Source organism: Acomys russatus, chromosome 5 (assembly GCF_903995435.1).
Source record: "Acomys russatus chromosome 5, mAcoRus1.1, whole genome shotgun sequence".
NCBI lineage: Eukaryota > Metazoa > Chordata > Mammalia > Rodentia > Muridae > Acomys > Acomys russatus.
In genome coordinates, this window is record NC_067141.1 from 23786281 (window position 1) to 23808056 (window position 21776).

Genomic DNA, 21776 nt, shown 5'->3' on the forward strand with positions numbered 1-21776 from the left:
TGAAAGGGAAAAAAAAAAAAAAAAAAAGAAAAAAAAAAAAAAGACCGGGGCTGGCTTCAAGCTTGAGATCCTCCTGCCTCTATCTCCAAAGTGCTGGGATCACAGGTGTGTGTCACCACACCTCTCTATGGCTGTTTGGTCACCACCCTCAGTCCAGTGCTAATCTGGCAATGGGTTCCTAGTGGCTGAGACTAAAGTCTGAAGTACTCAGAGGTAGTCAGGCAGAGTTATGTAGTGATGAATCCAAGAGCCCGCAGAGAGACACCTAAGGGACAAAAGACACATCTAGGGAGGAAGCAAGGCTATGGCCTTGCACTTTGGGCAGTTGGAGGAGCCCTGCAGAACTTGCAGGTTCCTTTTGCTGTCACCTTAAACTGGGCCTGCAGTCATAGCCTCTGGTGCCAGGGCCAGAGCTCACCACATAACTGGCAGAGACAGCTAGCTTAGCCTTTGCTCTGATAGGAGCTAGATGGTCCCAGCTGCCCTCACAGGAGACCCACTGGCCTGAGGGCGAAAGTCCCTGGACTCCAGCTTGGAGGATACAGGCCACCAAAGTCTGAAGAATGAGGAGTTGTCTTACATTTTCATCAAACTTGGAATACTTGTTGATTTCTGACAGGAACATCTCACTGGGTGGAGTCTTCATCTTGGCCATCTTTGCTGCCTGGAACACACAACAACACACAACACACACACACACACACAAACACATATGTCACAGCCAAAGCAGTACACAGGCCCACCCACCACCACGCTGCCCACTCTACCTCCTCTACCACATGGCCCCCACACCCTTAAACTCAACATAAGCCGAGGAGAAGGACTGGGAAGGAAACCAAAAGCAGGGAGCCAAAGGCCACATAAGCATCCACTCTAGAGGTCTGGGGGGGGGGGGGGCTACAGCAATCCTCAGGTGGCAGGACTGTGGAGCTGCTGGCACTGGGGACCCACCAAGGGCAACCTGTCTTCTGCTGATGCCAGGACACCATCTGAGGGGTGGAGGCAGAGGCCAGCTCCCTCTGGGAGGCTCTGCAGGGTACCTTGTCCAAGCCCAAAGAAGGCACAGAGAACTGTGAGGCAGGGGCCAGAGTGTGATTTTTTTTGCCCAGGAGACCCCGCACCCCAAACAAACAAGTGAAATGGTTACTTCTTGCTCCTGTTTCTTCTTGGCCGCCTCCTCTTTCTTCCTTCTCTTCTCTTCTTCAGCCTAGGGAAGCAGCACATGCCTGAGATGTGTTCTTGAGCCGCCCTGTTGTTGTGTCATGTTCAACCATAATCCTGAATGTCAGCTCTCAAACTCCCAACTATCAACTTTGCTCCTTTCTTGAAGGTCCCTGGGAGAGCTGCCCCGAGCCTCTTCTCCAAGCTCGTGTCCATCTGACTTGGAGCCACCCCAAGGTACATTCACTGCATCCAGGGTTAGGACAGTGAGCCTGCCTGCCTTTCTTCTGAAACAATGTCTTGCTGTGTAGCTCAGGTTAGTTTGCAACTCATAGTAATCCCCCTGCCTCAGCCTCCTGGGTACTAAGGTTACAGATACACATCATTACACTTACTAGGACAACATATTTCTGTTCTTTCTCCCATTTGAGAACCAAGTCTTCACATGCAGGGGCCCTCCCCATCACAGAATGAAGGCAGGGACAGGGGCACTTAGAGGGCAAGCAGACAGAATGAGTAGAGCAAATGGCAGCACCCAGGACACTTGGCACCTGTGATACCAAGGGCACACACATGCTTCCTAAATGACGAGCTTCACTTTAGCTAAACAAGTAACTTGTTCCAGACAGTATTGTCCTTCCTGCCATGGCTGCCACTGAAGGGCAGCATACACTCACACAGACTTGGACATAAAGAAGAATAAAAATCAATCTTTAAAAAGGAATGGGGGCTGGAAGATAGCTCAGTAGCGAACAGTTCTTCCAGAAGACCCAAGTATGATTCCTAGCACCAATGTCACGACCCACTGTCCATTTCTGGCCTCTACAGGCACCTGTACACCTGTGACATATATGCATACATATAACTAGAAATATGTTTTTAAGGGGTGGGCATGTATAACCAAGAGAAACCAGAAGGAGCTGAGCAACACCAGTAGCCATGAGAAAAGCTGCACCAAGGGCTAAGCCACCCTGCCTACTGCCACCTCCCCCCCCCAATAAATATTCACACCACACTAAAATAAGTAAATAATTAAATAAATAGATAAAAGTTTTTAAAAAGCCAACAACGACAACAGGTCACCTGAAATGGGAATGGTGGTATACCCCTATGAGAGGAGAAAGCAGGAGGATCAGGAGTTCAAAGCCAGCCTTGGCTACATCTTGAGCCTGGGATACATGAGATGAGACCCTGTTTTTCAACAAAACAAAATAGAATAAAAGGCTGACTGCACCACCGTCCCCTTTATATTTTGTGGAGGCAAGATCACACTATGTAGCCTTGGCTAGACTGGAATAAACTATGTAAACCCAGCTGGTCTCAAACTCACAGAGATAACCAGCCTCTGCAGCAGAGTGCTGGGATTAAAAGAATGTACCACCACACCCAGCCAAACAGTCCCTTTTCTGAAGAGGTTACTTATCCAGTTAACTTTCCTTCATGATCTTTTTGGGGGCAGGGTGGTTTTGAGACGGGGTTTTAGGCCTGGCTGGTCTGAAACTCACTCTGTAGGCCAGGCTGGCCTCAGAAGGAAATGAACAGCATGCTCAGGTCAGCCATCACTGTCCATCACCTTCAGTTAAGCACAGATGGCCTCGGACAAGCTCTTCGCTCCTACCCTGTACGGACTCCTTGAATATTACAGAGCTAGATGTTCTTTTTCTGTGTAGCCAAAGGCTCCACAAAGTTAGAAAACTTTGCCTCCTCCACCACCATCACCTACCCAAAAATCCATTCTTAAAACAACATAAAAATCCAACAACAGTCTTAGTGTTTTCATTTTCAGCAAACTCAAGCTCCATCCCTTTGACTTTTACTAACCCTTTTCTTTTCTTCCTTCTCTTTCAGTAAGGTGTCTCTGTCCACCAACTTCACCACTGTTGGCAGTCCTGAAAGCAGAAAGCCAGTGAGACACAGAGACTGTCGACTTTCCCACCTGTCAGGCTGCCAGGCTCTAACCCTGAGCCTGTTCATTGAGGTCCCAAAAACCACTCCTGCATGGGGATCTGGGAGACCCTGCCCTCTGGCTCACACAGACAAAACCAATGCCAGGTAAAAAAAACTGGTAAAAAGATAACAAAACAGGGCTGGGTTGCAGATCAGGGGTAGAATGCTTGCCTCGCACTGTTGGAGGCCCTGGAATTTCATTCCAGCACAACAAAAACACAAAACCAAGGTAAAATAGGAAGGCTTTGCCTATATAGAGTCATCAAATTAAACTCATCATTTTAGCAGGTATATTGGGTCACACCTGCAATCCCAGCACTTGGGAGGTTGAGGCAGGAGGACTGCCATGAGTTCAAGCTTAGCCTGGGCTATGTAGTATGACACTGTCTCAAAAACAATATTAAGAACAGTGCACTTTCCACTGTCTTTTTCCTTCTTATCAAGAAAAAAGAGGTTGGATGTGGTGGCGCACGTCTTTGTTCCCAGCACTCAGGAGGCAGTTGAAGGTGGATCTCTGTGAGTTCAAGGCCAGCCTGGTCTCCAAAGTGAGTCCAGGACAGCCAGGACTACAAGAGAAACCCTGTCTTGAAAAACCAAAAATAAATAAATAAATTTTAAAGAGAGAGAGACTTCTAATGTACTGAGTAATGCCTCAGAAGGAAATAAACAGCATGCTCAAGTCGGCCATCACTGTCCATCACCTTCACTTAAGCACAGACGACCTCGGACAAGCTCTTCGCTCCTACCCTGTATGGACTCTTTGAATATTACAAAGCTGGATGTTATTTTTCTTTGTAGCCAAAGGCTCCACAAAGTTAGAAAACATGCTGTGAGACCGGGGTACAGGCAACTTGTCTTCCCCAAGACTGTGAGGAAAGGCAGGTCAGCTGCAAGTAGTAAACGAGCAACGGTTGCCCAGGTCCCTGGTGGAAAGGAACCTGTCACCATGAGTGATGAGCTAAGCCTCCTGGATGAGATGGGAGTGAGGGAGCAGGGCACATCTGAGAAGACACCTACTCTGCTTCAGCCACACTTGAATGTGCTGGTGCCCTTGGACCCCTAGCCTACTGCTGTGCCATATTCCCTCTTAGCATCCTGCTCACCACCCACAGACACCTGCTGCTTGTCCTGTCCAGGGGGAGCAGCTCAAGGAATCACCCACCTTCGTGGTCTTCAAGCCGCACCCCAAGCTCAGGCAGGATGTCATCCCGGAGGGCATCACTGAGCTGCAGAACCTCAACGACTGTAAGACAAGAAAGAACAGCTCCCTGAGACCGCAGAAGGCCCCCAAAACCCGTGCTTCCTCTAGTGCTTCCTTCAGTGCTGGCAAATGGGTACTGGCTGCCAGATCTGGAGAGAAGACAGGAAGCCTGGAGGCTGCCAGTGCCACCACTGCCACACAAGTCCAATGTGGAGCACAAGCCACAGCCACCCTCATGGTGAGCCCAGAGGGTCTAATGAGGACAGCCGCTGTTCTAGCTCTGCAGAGCAGTGCTGGAAACCAGGACCTGTCTGACAACATTCTGTAGACTGCTCCCAGAGAGGCTGAGCAGGAAGAAGTCAGGCTGTCCAGAGCCTGTTATGGCCAAACTTCATCCCATGATGACAAGGTTCCATTACCACCCAAAGCTATGGTTATCACCAGCCTGGCTCAGCACTGAGGCCATGTCCCCTGATGCTTGTCTCCAGGTAAATGCTACACTTATTCATGGACTCTCCCCTGAGTCACCCTGATGTCCTGAAGGGCTCTTCCCTCCTCTAACCCTGACCCTTCACACACTTGCCACTGGCCCACCTCAGCACTCTTGTGCATGTGTCTGAGGGCTAAGAGGTCCTTGGTTGCTCAGTAAGAAGACTCCGCTCCCCGACCCTCTCCAGCTCTGCCCCCTGCCAAATCAGAACGTAGCTGGAGTGAAAGGTATCCAGGGTTCAAATTGGGTCTGGTGGCTAGGGTGGCCCTCTAGCTGCTGCTTGTCTCACTTGGAGACGCCAGTCTAGTCTAACCCCCAGGTGCAGATATGGAGGGGTCACAGACATGGAAAGGAACCTGCACCCAACCTCAGAGATGACACTGGATCGCTCAATAGGGAACTTGGTGAGCCTGGTCAGACCTGGCCCGCCACCACAAGAAGTGACTGCCCCAAGGCTGAGCCAGAACACACAGGAGAGACTGAGGGCAAAAGAGCAGGAGACAGAGAAGCTGGGCAGACGGAGTAGGTGGGAATCAAAGGACTGTGGGTGTGGCCAGTCACTGAAGCCTTCAATATTCCTAACCTCTGAGTTTGGTTTCTCTGTTGGTGCTAGGACTTTCAATGACCAGCTGCATCATCCTTCTAGGTGGTGAGTAAAAGGATAGATACTGGAAGGCCAAGAACTCAAGGAAGGGACTGGATTTTGTAAGGCCAGCACCATGGTCCGTAGCAGACACACACAGATTCCCTCGTTCCTCAGGCTGAGACTCCAAGTCCCCTTGCACTTAGGAACCGAGAGTCCTACAGGCTTTGATCCTAGGTGATTCTTCTGGCCACAACAGCTCTGCCTTTTCCTGAAGGAAATGTACCCAAGGGTGTCAGGCTAGTCCCTCTATGGCCACAACCTCATGGCACTGAAGGACATGTGAAATGAGACAGCATAGGTCAGTCAGGCTGCCAGTCCTGTTTGCAGGATCTTCCTTAAGAGGCAAACTCTGCTTAGAAATAAGAACATCTGCAGTCTGTGGGCTCCTTTCCAAGTTGGCCTTAGTTAGCCTCCATCACTACCACCAAAACTTGTAAGCAAATAAATAAAACTTTAAAAATGACAAGAAGGCTGGGTGGTGGTGCACGCTTTAATTCCAGCACTCAGGAGGCAGAGGCAGATGGATCTCTGAGTTTGAGGCCAGCCTGGTCTATAGAGGGAGTTCTAGGACAGTCAAGGCTACACAGTGAAACACTGCCTTAAAACAAAAACAACAACAACAAAAAAACCCAAAAAACCAAAAAGCAAAGGCTGGAACAAGACAATTCTCTCTCCTCCTCTCCCTCTCCCAACAGAGAAAACGCTCAGTGGGAAAAAGTACTTGCGGCACAAGCATGAGGAAGGACTAATATTTGAATCCCAGCACCCACGGAGGAAGCCAGGTGTGGTTCTGTGAGCTTACAATCACAGCACTGGAGAGAGGGAAGCAGGTGGCTCCCTGGTGCTTGCTGGCTGGCCAGCCAGGCTGAGTCAGTGAACCCCAAGTCCCAGCGAGAGACTCTGTCTCAGAAGGTGATGGTTCCTGAGGAACAACACTCAAATTTCACCTCTGGCCTCCACACACACGTGGAAAAGGCACATGCAACAGCAGCAGCAGCAGCAACACTGTGTGACAGTGAAGGCTGCACTCTGCAGAGAGGGGAGAGGTGGAGCTGCACAAGGCGTCCTGCACTGAATGCTGAGAGTTGATCTGAAGATCGCTTTTGCTATATTTATCCACCTCAATAAATTATATGCCTGCCTGAGCCTAGCCCCGTACTGGCAGAGGCCTGGTACTGTCACCTACATGACTCACAGAGGATACAGCCCAGGCTGTTGGGGTCCCCAGTGCCATGGAAGCTCAGGTCTGAAACTGGCTGCTGAGCCTGGGAGCAGGAGGGAAGCCTACTGGAGGACTGGGCAGGAGAGGCTCTCTGAGTTGGAAGCTGCCCTTGCCATGGCCAGTAGCACTCCTGCTGAGAAGCAAGCCACTTCGTAACCAGTGTGGCACCTAGTAAGGCAAAGAACCCTTCCCTGAACAAGGTTCCATGATAGAGTGCCTACTGGGGGCACCTGGGCTAATAGCAGATGATTCTCCAGAACCACCTGGCAGAAAGGGTGGTGTGGTTTTTGGCACCCCATGTAATGCTCTATCTCTCAAAGCATACAACTCCTGAGGATGAAGGGATGGGTGTGCATAGGCAGCCTGGCATCACCATGCACCAGGCAGAGCAGTGATATGACTCCAGCTCTGGCCCCAGCAGGAGTTTCTCCGAGCATCCTGAGACTGCGGCAGGATAAGCTACTCTCCAGTGTCTCAAGCTTGGGTCACTAGTAACAGAAAGGAGACCCAGTGCAAACCAAAGGGCAAGAGGATGCTGGCTGTGCACAGGGCCCTCTATCTTGCCTCTATCAGAACATAGAGCTATGCACATACCTGGCACTCAGGCCCAAGGAAAAGTTCCGCTTGACATGTTCTAAGTCAAAAGAAACCCTGGCCCAGTACAATGTTGCACTGAGGGGCCACTGGAGTAAAGCAGGTCCAGCTAGGCATGAGGCTATACACCCACAGACCAATGACAGCTATCATAGGTAACCTAGTAGAGGGTGAGGAGCAAGGGTGAGGTAGCCAGCATGGGGCCTTACCTTTTTTCTCTCGAGCAATCTTTCGCACGCCTTCTCTGAATTCTGACAATACTTGTAGGTAGGGCATGACCGTAGACTCGAGCTGTTGGAAAGAGTGGGTTTGAGTCATAAGAGCCACTGCTGTATTTGTAACTGAATACCTGACAACTCCGTGGAGATGCTACAAGATACATGCTGCCATACCCTATGTCCTGAAGCCCACAAGTTCTTGTCATGCCAGGTAGTATGAGAGTGACATGTGCTGGAGTGGAGCTAGACCCTATCTCCAGCCTTCTTGGACAGTTTAAAGAAGCTAGCCACCATACTGCGCACCTTGGCTCCTAGTACCTAATAAAGGTAATATGGGCCGGGGAGCAAAAATCATCTTTGGGCTTCCAGTAGGATACAATTCAGCAGACACTATGTCCATTGCAGACATGATGTGTTTTCCTCAACATAGACACAGTTGCCAGAAACCTGTCTTTACCATTTCTAATGGGCTGCCAGGAAGCACTGACCATTTGCGGTCACATGTGGGCCTGCTGAGGGCTAGTCACTACCTACAATGACACTGAGGATAAAGCCCAGGGACCTAGAGCCACACTGGACAAGACAAGACCCAAACAGAAGTCTGAATCTAGAACTATCTTACAGTGTGTTTATCTCCAGGACCAGAAAGGTCTGGGGCTTCTGAACAGGGTCTCCTGGTGTGCCAATTACACAGTAGCTGCAGAGCCAAGATAAGGAGGTGGGAGAAGCACGGCTAGAAGGCAAGAGAGCCTGAAGTCTGAGCTAACTAGGACTGGCCTCCACCAGACAGACAAGGGAAACTATCTCATTGCAGCAGAGGCTTTGGACTTCCGGAGTGAACCAGACCCTATCTCCAAACCCTTGGACAGCTTAAATAGGCTAGTCACACCATACAGTCAACCTTGGCTTCTAGTGCTCAAAGGAGGCCTCTTGCTCTATAGAGGGCAGGATCTGTCTCCAAGAGTTCTGGGGCTGTTTCCTGCTGCCTGGCTTCTACCTGGGCACAAAAGGCTTAGGATCAGGTCTGCCTCTCTAGCTCACACAGAACTTTTAAACTTGGGAGGCAGCCCCTGAACTTCACAACAGGAGCTGTGTGTAGGACAGAGGGTGCTCGCGGGCTTACCACATTCAGCTGTGGCTACTACTTCCTACAAGCCAACTACAAGGGGCTAATGAGATACCTGGAGACACAGGATATATCTTAAGATGCCTCCCCAAGACCACAGTGCTGCTGATGACTAAAGACAACTTTCAAGTTCAAAGACAGAATGACTATCACCTATGAGTTATGTCTTTTTTTTTCCCCAAAGAAAAGAGGGAAGGTTGGAGAGATGGTCCAACACTTAGACAGAATGACTATCACCTATGAGTTTTGTCTTTTTTTTCCCCCAAAGAGGGAAGGTTGGAGAGATGGTTCAACACTTCATGGCTTTGTAAAGAATTCAAATTCAGTTTCTAGCATTGCTATCAGGTGACTCACAACCACCTGGAACTGCAGCCCCAGGGAATCTGATGCCTTCCTCTGAGGGCACCAGCATTCTATGCAAATACCCAACCCCAGAAACACACAAGTAAAAACAAAATGTTAAAAAGAAAGAGCTGGGTATGGTGGCACACACCCTTAATCCCAGCACTCTGGAGAGGCAGGTGGATCTCTGTGAGTTCCAGGACAGATAGGGTTACACAGAGAAACCCTGTCTCAAAGCAAATAAACAAAAACAAAATGAAAGAAACAAAGAGTAAGAAAAGAAGGAAGGAAGGAAGGAAGGAAGAAGGAATGAAGGAAGCTGGCCGTGTTTTAGTTAAGAGGGCAGAGGAGCCATGAGTGAATTTCTAAAGTGCCCAGCAGTGTTCCCATCAGGGAAGGCCTAGAAGCCCCCATAGCAACAGCTCACACTGCGGCCTCTTTCTTTACGGGAGGAGTGGGCTCAGAGTTGACAGCCCTGTGTGGAGGAGGGGCCTCTTGGGTTGCTCCTTGGTAGAAAGCAGCTCTGACACAGCTTTGTCTTTCCATTTGTACTGAGCTACTGTTTGCATTTGCATAGCAGATGCTCCATCTAAATATTTATATACACTTTCTTAATTTTGTAATTAAAGAGTGCTCTTTGCAGGAGGGTGGAGGGGAATTTTCAAAGAGTTGTCCTCATGTTGCAGAGAAACATAACTGACACGTGTGCCCATCAGCCCACTAGACCTGCAAATGCTGAAGCCAGCTGTGGACCATGGGTCTGTTCTAACAGGGCTTCTTTGTATCCTCAGACATACACAGATACTCTATGGAAACACGGTTTTCCATTTTCTTGGTACTTGCTGCTGGAACAGGGCATCAGGCTGTGTGGTGGACTCTGGGATGGTATAAACCTAGACCTGGCTTGGCACAGGGTTCTGCCCAGCTCTGCGGGGCAAAGACGAATAGTAGGAATTCCGCTAGGATAGTCTGTGGTAATAAGAACACAGGACCTTTAGGAAAGCGTGCACTGATTATAGATAGCATCCACACTCTACACTCTTATTATGGTGGTTTAAAAAAGAATGGCCCCGACAGACTCATGTGTTTGAATGCTTGGCCCACAGGGAGTGGCACTATTAGGAGGTGTGGCCTTGTTGGACGAACTATGTCACTGTGGGGGCCGGCTTTGAGGTCTCCTACAATCAAGCTATGCCCAGTGTGGCTCACAGTCTCCTTCTGCATCTGTGGATCAAGGTATGGAGCTTTCAGCTCCTTCTCCAGCACCATGTCTCCTTGCATGTTGCTGTGTGGAGACCATTATCATGATGATAATGGACTAAGCCTCTGAACTGAAAGCCAGCCCCAATTAACTGTTTTCCTTATAAGAGCCGCTATGGTCATCTCTCTTCACAGCATTAGAAACCTTAACTAAGACACTCAGATTGAAATATCTAGAGGAAAAACAAATTGTGTATTTGTATTGAACATGTACCACCAGTCCCCAAACTACACAATATAACAATATGCACAGCACTTATAACCTGGGGACCTGAATTTGATCCCTAACACCTATATAAAAAAGCCAGGTGATGGGACATGCTTATGATCCCAATGCTGGGGGTGCAGAGACAGGTGAATCCTGGAGACTGATGGCTACCCTTAATTAGTAAGTCCCAGGTCAGTGAGAGACCTTGTCTTAAAAATCAAGGCAGGTGGCTTCTGAGGCTGATTCCTGACCTCTACACACGCACACGCATGCACACACACACACACGCACACGCACACGCACACGCATGCACGCACGCACGCAAGCAGGCATGAACACATACAGAGGAACTACTGTGAAAAGGGATAGGTGGCCTCAAGGCATGCAGACGGTGGCATGAGCAAGGTGACAGCAGCTGGCCAGTTGAGGATTCTTTTGGTGTGTTCTACTTACATTCAGGTTGGTTCCAGGCCCACCAACTGGGAAACCCAGTGAGGTCTCCTCCTCTATGGCTCCAAAGATCTGAGGAAAGAAACAGGTAACTCTCAAAATGTGTATAGGATTAATAGGATAGAGAGAGAGCTGAGGTGTCATCCATGGCCAGTAGCTAAAGAACTGTCCTGACACCGGTTGTGGTGGCGCATGCCTTTATTCCCAGTGCTTGGGAGGCAGAGAAAGGTGGATCTCTGTGAGTTCGAGGCCAGCCTGCTCTACAAAGCAAGTCCAAGACAGCCATGGCTATTACACAGAGAAACACTGTCTTGGAGGAAAAAAAGAAAAAAAAAAAAAAAAAGAACTGCTCTGACTTCTCTGGGGACCTGCAGCCAGGTTGGCCCCACAATTGGTTAGAGAGAGGCAGGAAGGAGCCACATCAAACCCTGTAGCCCTATCTCAAAGTGTCTGCATCCATCCACACTGCACCCTGGCTCTGAGACCCTCTTCCAGCTAGAAGCCATTGGAGGCTGATAACAAGGACAGGTAAGGCAAGTAAAGTCCCATCGGCCCAGGCAGCTGGTGTGCTGCCTTAGGACATGGTGGCCTGGAGCCAGAAACACTCTGCAGAGATGTGCTCAAAGCATCAGTGTCTTGTCATTGGCTTTTGCTTTTCAAACTCCAAGACAGAGGCAGAGCAGAGACCAACAGCTGTGACTACAGGTGGCTCTGAGGCTTTAACCACAATTCAGGGAGGCCTCAGACCAGGATGGTGTCGGGCAGCATGCAGCGCTTCCAGTATCACTCAGAAGCTAAGTCCCCATGATGGGCCTGTCGCCAGGCTCACCTTCAGCATGTGGGTGAGGTACAAGGCAATGTTCTCCAATAGAGCCCGGTTGGGCCTCCTCCTTTCAGCCTTCCTGGCTGCCATGTAGAGGTTGCACTGACTGACCAAAGCCCGCATCTCTTCCATGACAGTGCGGGTGTCAATGTTATCACACAGGGCTTCGTGAACTGCTGTCTTCTTGTCATAGAAGCTGAGCAAGAAAGAGGAACGGAAGCAACAGTCAGGCCTGATGCTCCACCACAGAAGTTCTCCAGAGTCCAACAACCAGAGTCACTGCCATCAGCAGGCACTGCACTTCTGACATGTGACAGGGCCTGGCCAGCTATCCAGGACAAGCCTTGATGGCGAGACCCTCAGCCAGCCCAGAACACACACACACACAAGCATGCACCCCCACACCACCAAGGAGAAGGCACCACCTTACTTCTTATTGAGTTCCACTTCTTCGGCTTCCCACTTTTCAAACTGGCCAGTGATGTCTACAGGGCCTCGGAGAATGTCTTTCACGTTTAAGAAAAACTCCTGAAGTTATGAAAGTCAGGTTAGTAGCATTTGGACAAGCTTTTACCTAGAGACACTTGATGTCCTACTGACGTGATGTTACTTGAGGGGAGATCTGTCAGCACAATGCACACAGTTCCAAAAGACACAGAACCCTTCTTCCTCTAGACAGAAATGTGACCTACTCCCTGGGTCGGAAGCCTGAGTTAGAATGAAATGTGAACACGGCCTTTACTTTGCAACTATCAGTTTCAGAAAGTGGCACTAAATGGCCATCACTATGCCCTCCAGAAGACACATATTACCCACAATGCCCTCCAGCTCTGGAAAGAACTGGGCACTCACGTTCATGAACTTTTCATACTGAAGTGCAGACTCCATAGTGTTGCTGGAATAGTCCAAGGTGTCTTTCCAAGAGTGCATGAGGAAAGCCAGCCGCAGCTGCCGTGCTAGAGAGCAGACACATGGCAGTCGTTAATCCCAAGCAGCTGCTGGTACCTACCTATGTCATGGGTTTCTGCAAGAGCTGTGCTTACCTGAGTGCTTCTTCAAGGCATCTTTAATGGTGATGAAGTTTTTCAGTGACTTGGACATCTTGCAGCCGGCTATTGTCAGGTGGCCCGTGTGCAAGAAGTACCTGACCCAGCAGTCATTTTCAAAGTAGGCCTGAGTACAAAGAGAAGGGAGGAAGACCTCAAGAGGGGCTGCACACTCAATACATGGTATCTTCTGCATGCACCATGCATGAGGTAGGCACCACCTTTCTTAAGTGGAGCACCTGGGGCTTGGAAGGAATGTGCTAGAAACCTGTCAGCAAGACACTGCTGGTTTGAATCTAAGCTTGACTGCTAGCGAAGGCCAAGCTGTTATCACTGGGATTCAGACAAAATGATTAGGGTTCAAATCTCCCTCGGCTCTAGACATGGATGTCAAGTTCATCAGGAGGCTCTTCCCAAGGGTGCTGCTGATGTCTCTCCAGCAGAGCAGGAAGGACAGCACACTCCCTTTCGAGAAAGGCAACCTGTCTTTACCTACCTCCGACTGCGCCAGCTCGTTGTCATGGTGGGGAAAGCGAAGGTCAAACCCTCCACCATGAATGTCCATTGAGGCTCCCAGGAGCGTGCCTGCCATGGCGGAACACTCTATGTGCCATCCTGGACGACCCTGTGGAAACACAGAGGGCCCTGCTGACCATTTCAAATCTGTCCAGGCCTTTACTACCTAAACAAATGACCCTCAAGCCTCTGAACGTCACTGCAACGGCTCAAAATCTTCACAGGGGCAAACTAAGGGAAAATCTGTTTATACAGTTCAAAATCAGTCTCTGTGCTGTGGCTGAACTAAAGCCTGGGGTTTATTTCTAGATCCCCAAGCACTCAGCAAGTGACTAATAGTCACATCCACCCAAGTCAAGGATGTCACACAGTCATCGGAACTCCAGCTCCAAGAGCATCAACTTACATGCATAAAAACCCAGAGCAGAAGCCTTCCTGGCAGCCACTCTGACTGCACCCCACTAACAGACCAGGAAACTGAGCCCCGAGAAGAGAGGCTGCTTACTCAGAGACCCAGCCCCCACAGGCCCACAGCTCCTCACTGCTCCAGAACCAGGTACTGGTCCCAGTAGCACTGGCCATCCTTTCCCAGCACCCACCAACAGAGTTATGATAGCAGGCTGTGACACCACCTCTTCTCACTGCCCCTGCTCCCAACAGCAGCTCACTCACCTTTCCCCAGGGGCAAGGCCAGGATGGCTCTCCTGGCTTGGAGGCCTTCCACAGGGCAAAGTCGTTGGGAGAGCGTTTCTCACTGAGGCGGTCAGCGGAGATGCTCAGGTCACCTGTAAATGGTTAAGGGAATCAGGCAAAGTCATTTAGTAGCAGGTGCCTACTGGAGTATCAGCACCTCGCTTCTGGGTGCCCAAGTCAACCTTTCTTGTAAGGTAACTAACTTGTGACAGACATGCGTACCAATCACTGCCTACCAGCTCTTAAGCCGGATTCTGAGGCACAGTCTCAGCAACTGTGGGGTCCTAGAGACACACCTGCCTCTTCAGCTGCAAGCTCCATGTCTGTAGGAGAGGTCACTGCACTCTGGGCTGAAACTAAGGTGTGTTGCTCACTGGAGCACAGCTTGGGGAACCTGGTCCATGCATGTGGGAACCCAGGGTCAACAGCACACACAGCTGCCAGCATGCTGCTTTCCAGAGGTGCCAAGGTGTGGCTGAGCTGCTGTGCATCACTTTATGGAATCTGAGGTCAGTGGTGACATCCTCTCTTGATTCACAAAGCATCTGGTAAAATGGCTGAGAAAGAGCAGGTTGCCTGCGAGGTGTGCTTCCTGCCTGGTTCTCTGAGACCTCTCAGGGGTGGTGGAGGGACCCACTGGCCAGAGGCACTTGGACAGCAGCACACAGGTGTGAGATGGCTGCAGACCGAAGAAGATGGCACTATCTCCTAGTCCATGAAGGACCTACAGATAGAGCTGCTGTGGAGATGGAGACCTGGCTCCCCACACTGAGGATCAAGTCTACGTTACGTAAGTGCTAACGCCTTCTCAGGCTCAGGCCCTGGCTACAAGGGTCTACCCAATCTTTACATCCATGGAGCCCTGTGGAAAGCTCTGGAAAAGGAAGGACACTTGCTTGTCTAAGAGGCTAACTCAGGATCTGAGTGCAGTTCCATCTTTCAGAAGCTAAGTGCCCAGGCTTGATGTCCCCGAGCTGTGGTGGGAGGGAGGCACCGACAGGGTACCCTGAAACACCAGCTCCAGATGTGGGACATGCACTGAATGCAGAACCCGTGTGCAGGACTCCTGCCATCAACTCCTGGCCCAGAGACAAGCACTGTTACATGCTGATGTGCTCGTCTGCAGAATGAAAATAATTTTTTCACAAGTGTGGGCCTTTGTCTGTAGGTGGAGGAGAAGCCCCCTCCCTCCTGGTAAGCTTTGTGCTGGGAAATAGACGGGTGTTCCCTCTGCTGGCAACCGTCCACAAGACCCTAAAGTGTATCAAAAGGCTAGTTCCTAGCAGAGACAAGGTTCAAAGCAAACCACACAGTCTTTAGGCCAAAAGGTGTGTTAAAGGCTGGCTCTTTGAAGAAACACATAACAAAGCTGCCCTGGAGACAATCCCCGAGGTGTTCCCTTGGTTAAAAACCCAGAGGGTGGGGAGGCTCTTTCCCCTGTTTCTCTCTCTTTCGCTCCCTATCACTGTCTTTCTTTTATTAAGAGTGGATAGAACAATAGTTTAGTAAATTAAAATTTAGCTCTTTATTGTCTTTATTTTAACCAGCAGCTCGACTATCTGGCCTTTTCTCAAATGCGAGGCTCCCTTCCCCCCACTGGAAGGGAGGGTGCAAACCCTGGCTCTCAATCTAGCTAAGTTGCACAGCCACCCTGTGCTCCCTCTAGCTGGGGAATCTGACTGGAAAGCTCCCTCCCTGCCAAAGAGGCCTTCCACAGCCGGCTGCTCAAAGGCGGAGGAAAACTCCACGTCTAGGCTGAAGAAAACTCTGTGAACATTCTCAACCCAGCCTCCTGGGAAAAGGAACCCAGAAGAAGAAATGCACATACATGGGGCACCTAGGACAGACCTCAGTCTGGCTTTAGTTCCTACCTGCTAATCTTCTGTCAGCAAGAAGCATCCAGAACCACAGCTCTCGAGGTACACAAATGTTCTTTCAGCTACCCCCTTTCTCACAATCTAGGCTAGCAGCCAGGTTTTCTGTGCTAAAATCATTCACTAACTGCCTTTACTTTCCCCCATCTTCTCTCTTTCCACGCACTGCTCCTCCTCTGCTAGTTTTCTGCCTGACTGCCCGGCTCGTTTCTTTCTCTCTGCTTACTCACAGCTACACGTGCTTGATGGTCAGCGATACACCTGCTTCTTGTAGCCCAAGGGTCTCCTTTTCCTTTGAAGGACTCAGGAGTAGAAACCTCAGGTAGCTTGCCAGTCTCCCAGGCCTGCAGTGTGGAGGCTTTGCATAACTGCATCTTGGTCAGACAATGGGAGGACTGTTTGGGACTAGTTCAGACTTCTTTCTGCACTTGATCTGTGGTCTGGGGGCTTAAAGGGAAACACCCCAGAGACTGGAGAGATGGCTCACTGAGAGGACCTGCTCTTTGACAGGCATGCAAATGTTGCATAGACATACATGCAAGCAACTAGTACATACATTAAAAACAAACTTTTTTTTTTTTTTTTAAAGACAGAGTTTCTCTGTGTAGCCATGGCTGTCCTGGACTCACTCTCTAAACCAGGCTGGCCTCGATCTCATAGTGCTCTGCCTGTCTCTGCCTCCCTAGTGCTGGGATTAAAGACATGTGCGCCACCACGCCCAGTTTAAAAACAAAATTTAAAAGAGGAAAGATGTTATTCGATTCCTTCAACCATGTCTGTTAGCATATTCAAAACTTTTGCTCTGCTGTTAACCGGTGCCTACACAACTTCTTTGATTCTGCATAATCTGCAAGTCTGGCTTTAGGAATGTGTCAGTGTGTGGCCCTGGAGCTCCCTCAGCTTTGTCACTGTGGAGTCACCTCTGTAACACCAAACCCCACACCTATCCACCACTGGGCCCAAGATCAATGTTAAACTGGCTTAGAGTCTCTCTTGCCAAGGTTTTTGTGCTATTTTGTTGAGCCTTTTAACTCTGGAATTTCCTTAGACTAGAGCCCTGAAGCTGTTTTTTTTTTTTTTTTTTTCTATACAAAGCCTACATTTTTAAGGCTAGACTGACTTCTAGAAACAAGGGGGTCAGTAGGAGATGTGTCTGACATGAGAGTAACTCCTCATCTTAAGCACAGGGTGCTTTCCTATCCTTGGGTTTTGTGAGCCTGTCCTTAGCTTCACCATGGGATGAACACTTCTCAAACATGCTTTCATGATTCTGCCCGATCCAGGAAAACCCTGACACCTGTGTTTAAAATACTTAGAACAAGATCACCAAACACACATCACTGCACACACATTTAAGCCACACACCCTGTCACAGGCTTTGGGGCCTCTGTGTCAGGTACCCCATCAGAACGGCTTAGGGCCAGGCCCCTGTTGCGGCAGCTGAAGGCCCAGGAACACTATGTCAGGACAGCACAGGGCTGACTTCTCTGTTTCTTAAGCAATGTTGTTCTGAACAGAAAACTCCTGGCATTCCTTTAGGGGAAGCAGCCTGCTCTCCATGTGCCTGTGCGGTGTACATGGGCACCCACCATGACCAAGAAGAGGTAGAGACGGTGCAGGCCATGAGCGAGGAAGAGGACCTTAGCTTTACTTCCACGTGCACTTGGTGAGCTCTTACCTTCCCCTTCCTGAAGAGCTTTCTGATCCCCAACAGCCTCGGGCACCAGCTTCCCATAGGAGTGCTTTTCACTAGCAGCAAACTTGGCTGTGTCAAAGTAGACAGACCCATTTGAAGCATAGCTGGAAACAAGAGGAAAAGGGGTCTCAGCCACACACCATAACACCAGAGAGAAAGCACAAAGGGCTGTGAAGTGCCAAGGGCGGAGGCCACCAAACCTCTGCTCTCTGCAGCTGGCCACAAGCCACAGCTTCATGGGCTGAGCAGGAGCAATAGGAATGCCTCCTGAGGCAGAGGTGGCTGGCCTCGGTGCCAGGCAGGATGTCCTGCTTGGTGTACTACAGCCACTCAATTACATCCCCAGTTGATGGCACAACCCCATGTGACCCACCTTCTCCTCTCTGCCTGCATTCATTCTACTTTGTGATCCTGTCATGGCTCTCCTTGTGTCTCTACTATATTTTAGCACTTAAAAATGTCCTCTCTGATCCAGCTTGCCACTGGGCTGGACCAGTGTCTCCTGGTGACCTCCAACCATATGTTATGTGGGGTAAGGTAGCACTGCCACTTCGGAGGCAGTGGCAGCAGGCACTGGGCTGAGTCCTCTCTTCTCCAGCTTGTGCAGCCAGCAAGCAGAGAGGTGACTTGAGACCAGGTTCAGCGATGCAGTCAGCAGGTGCCTAGAGCTGCCTGCAACACCAGGATCCCCTCCAAACTCCTTTGAGACTCCTCTGAAAAGGCTAACTTTAGCGACACAGGAAAGTTTCCACTTGTCAGACATGCTAGAGCGGTAATCGTGAACGGGGCGGTGCCTCCACTAAAATCTCAGCCAGGCAACAGCACACACACTCGTAAGGTATCCGAGTGGTACTGATGTCCAAGCTTACTATCATGCTGCCCTGGCCCCAATGGCCTATGCTCATCACTGTCCAGCTTCCAAGCAGATATTGGGCCAGGTCTTCCTGACAGCATCCAAGGGAAGCCACTGGGCCACTAGAATTCTCATTGCTCAGATCACCTGATGTCCCCAACACTGGCTGGCTCAATGGGAAAACAAGACACATGGTAGACAGAAAGACTTGGTCCTTCCCTGTCTGGAACCTACAGGGAGAGGAGGCTGAGGACACTTGAGCATTGGCCTCTGGGCACTCATGAAGACTGTGACAGCACTTCAAAAGAATGGCTGTTGGAAGCTGGCTTGTGACCAGCTCTGCCTCTCCAACTTGTTTCCTGACTCACTAGCAAAGTGGCATTTTCCCAATTAAATGCCTGTGACAACGGCGTACTGCATACGCAAGAAGCAAAGACTTCATCCTTAACATAACCCAAGTCTTGCAGGAGAGCTCGAGCAAAGTGCAAGTTAGGTCAGGTGCTGGGCTGGGGGATGAGAAGAGGCAGTCCCTGAACCCAGACTCTCTCTCCTCATGGAGCAGTGTGGTCTGGCAGGGAAGGGGAGGTATGTCATGCTCACCCATAACCATTGTCCACAATCTTTTGGACGAAGCTCACGATTTCTGGCACATATTCGCTGACGCGGGTCAGGACATCAGGAGCCAGAACCTGTGGGGACAGAGTCTCAGCACTTTCTCCTGACCAGTCTAAAACGTCAGCCTCTGCTGAGCTCAGTCCCTGAAAAGCACATGACTGTTGGAACTGACTGCACAGGTAATGTCATCCCTGCTACCTGGGAGACTGTGGCAAGAGGATCACAAGTTCGAGGCCCACAGAGACAGCTCATCGAAACCCTATTTCAAAACAAAAGGTAAAGGCTGGAAAAATGTTTCACCAGGAGAGACACATGGTAGATGAGAGATCTGTTCCTTCTCTGTCTGGGACCTGTAGGAGTCGGTGGCCTGAGCACAGGCCTCTGCACAGTCATGAAGACTGTGACGGACTCGTTCTGCCTTTGGGGAGTCCTCCATCCCAGCTGCTCCCCATTGGTTTGCTTCTTTTATTCTCTCTCTCTATTTCTTTCTTTCCTTCCTTTTTTTTATTTTTTATTTTTTATTTTTTTATTCTTTAAAGACAGGGTCTTTCACCTTACCTCTGCCTTCCAAGTGCTGGAATTAAAAGGTATTTATTTTTGATACAGAATCGTACTACACAGTTCAAACTGACTATGAACTTGAGACCCTCCTGTCTCTATCTCCTGTGTGCTGGGAATACAGGAGAGTGTTGCCACAGCTGGCTTCCACCTTGGGTTTCTTTTCTAGGCAGTCCTAAGTGCCAGCCGCAGGAAAAATATGCATGAAACACTAAAACAAGGAGAGGAAGCAGTTCCTTGCCCCTCATTCAAGTTCAAGGCTTGCTCGGGCACTCATTGAGCTTGCAAAATAAAGACATCGTAGATCCCAGGCTTTGGGGCTTTACCAAAATCAGAACTCAGAAAGCAGGACTTGCCCTGAGAAAGCAAAGGTCAGGCAACCCAAGACACTCACATTCAAGGCTTCCATGTCTTTGTGGAACTCTTCTTCCCAGAACTTGGGCAGTTTGGAGAAGATAGAATTGTCTGTGACCTCGCAGCCACCTGTAGAATCCAGCCAGTCAGAGAGCAAGTCCTTTGCTTCCTCCAGCAATACCTAAGAGAAAGGATACCCACAAATGGGCTAGGTTTCACTCAAGCAAAAAGAGGAAGCCAGCAGGTGCCAACCAGTGCCCTGAGGCCAAAACCAGCCCTGCAGGGCGGCATCCGTGAGTTGCCATCTCCAGCTGTTGGTAAGAATCATGCTCCAACTGCACTTGTGCTGGGTGAGAAAGTGTCCTCATCCTCCCAGGAGCGATGTCTTGAGCATGGTACGTTCAGCAGTGTAGGGCTGTGGAGGCCATAGAGGCAGCCTGCACTCCATCATAGGAGCACAAAGCAAAGGGCAAAGGGTAGATGGGGTAACATGCAGATGACCTGGCAGAGCAAGGGCACCGGGGAGGACAGAGGGCCTGACACACCGACAGGAAAGGATGCAGGGAACCGTGCAGGCTGGTGCTGCTGTCAGTGTTCCTGGAAGTAGCAAGGCAAAGCTCTTCAGGGTGCTCACATTCTTCCTCATATGAAGGGGCAGGGGATACAGAAAAGGCAAAAGGAAGCTGGGCATGGAGACTCATGCCTTTAGTCCAAGCACTTGGGAGGCTGAGGCTAGCCCAGGCTACACAGCAAGATCCTGTCTCAAAAATACATACATACAAACATACGGAAGGGAGATACGCCTTTAATCCTAGCACTTGGGAGGCAGAGGCAGAGTCTTTCTGTAAGGCTGAGACCAGCCTAGTCATCCATAGTGAGTTCTAAGACAGCCAGAACTACATAAACAGACCGTATCTCAAAACAAACAAACAAATAAACACACAAAGAAAGAAAGAAAGAACAAAGTAAGTAGCATGAATTTACAGATGAGTACTGAGTGTCTACAAGTGTCCTGTCTAGAAAAAACATAACCTTCAGATGGTAAGCAACAGCAAGCCAGAAGATGACATGGAGATAGCTCAGGCAAGTGTGAAACTTTGACATGAAGTCTACTAGCCAGTACACAATCCAGAGGACAGGGCAGGGCAGCTAGGTGACTTGAAGTCACCTAAAATGGAATGCAACCAGAAGAGCAGAGCAGAGCTGGGCACATGCATACCTGGTCATCTTAAGAGACAGCAGGAAGCCACAAGGGTGTCTTTGGAAGGAGCTAGGCAGCAGAAACAGGAAGACGATTTACAGGACAGCATCCTGTCCTCAGTTACTGCTGACACTGGGAGCTGGCAGCCAGCAAGGCGACCTTAGGGGCTCGGACAAAAGTGTACCCAAGTAGTACACCCTGTACACTACCTCTAAGACCCCACTGGACCCCTCTGTAACACGTACTGTTCTAAACAGTCAACAGCTGGACTTCTCACTAAGAACTCTCCAACGGTGCTTCTCAAAGCTGCCAAAGAGAGAAGATTCAGAGGCTAGTCACACCCATGGCCTGTCCTCTGGAGTGGTACTGGCCAAGAGGTGTGACTAATAGGAACTGTTTTGTCCAGGAGAAAGCTGGCTCCATAGGCACCCCATGCCAGGAAAGTGGGTGCCATTAAAATCTAGTCCATTCAAAGGTCCTGGCACCAAAGCCATCGTGTACCCTGAGGCCTACATTGTCAATGTTTTGGGCCGGGAAGGCAGGCCACAGAGCCCAGCCAGCAACCACAAGCAGGGGGACTAGGGGACACCGGAATCCTGCACCTTTTTTTAATGATTTATTTTTACTCATGTGTATTCATATGTGCCTGCCATGTGAGTGTAGGTATAAACAGGGGCTAAAA

At 49.8% G+C, this 21776-nt stretch overlaps 1 protein-coding gene across 1 annotated transcript in view; it reads right to left on the reverse strand.

Moving 5' to 3' along the window:
- Cars1 (cysteinyl-tRNA synthetase 1) overlaps positions 1-21776 on the reverse strand; it is a 54686-nt gene that overhangs the window by 1570 nt on the left and 31340 nt on the right. The window contains exons 8-22 of the mRNA XM_051145726.1: positions 19934-20074; positions 18967-19055; positions 17496-17617; positions 13923-14035; positions 13231-13359; positions 12732-12861; positions 12541-12644; positions 12119-12216; positions 11695-11884; positions 10869-10937; positions 7471-7552; positions 4271-4351; positions 2983-3050; positions 1148-1207; positions 581-664 (exon numbers count right to left, since the gene is read on the reverse strand). Coding sequence (XP_051001683.1) covers positions 581-664; positions 1148-1207; positions 2983-3050; positions 4271-4351; positions 7471-7552; positions 10869-10937; positions 11695-11884; positions 12119-12216; positions 12541-12644; positions 12732-12861; positions 13231-13359; positions 13923-14035; positions 17496-17617; positions 18967-19055; positions 19934-20074 — 1560 coding nt within the window. The remainder of the gene's footprint in view (positions 1-580; positions 665-1147; positions 1208-2982; positions 3051-4270; positions 4352-7470; positions 7553-10868; positions 10938-11694; positions 11885-12118; positions 12217-12540; positions 12645-12731; positions 12862-13230; positions 13360-13922; positions 14036-17495; positions 17618-18966; positions 19056-19933; positions 20075-21776) is intronic.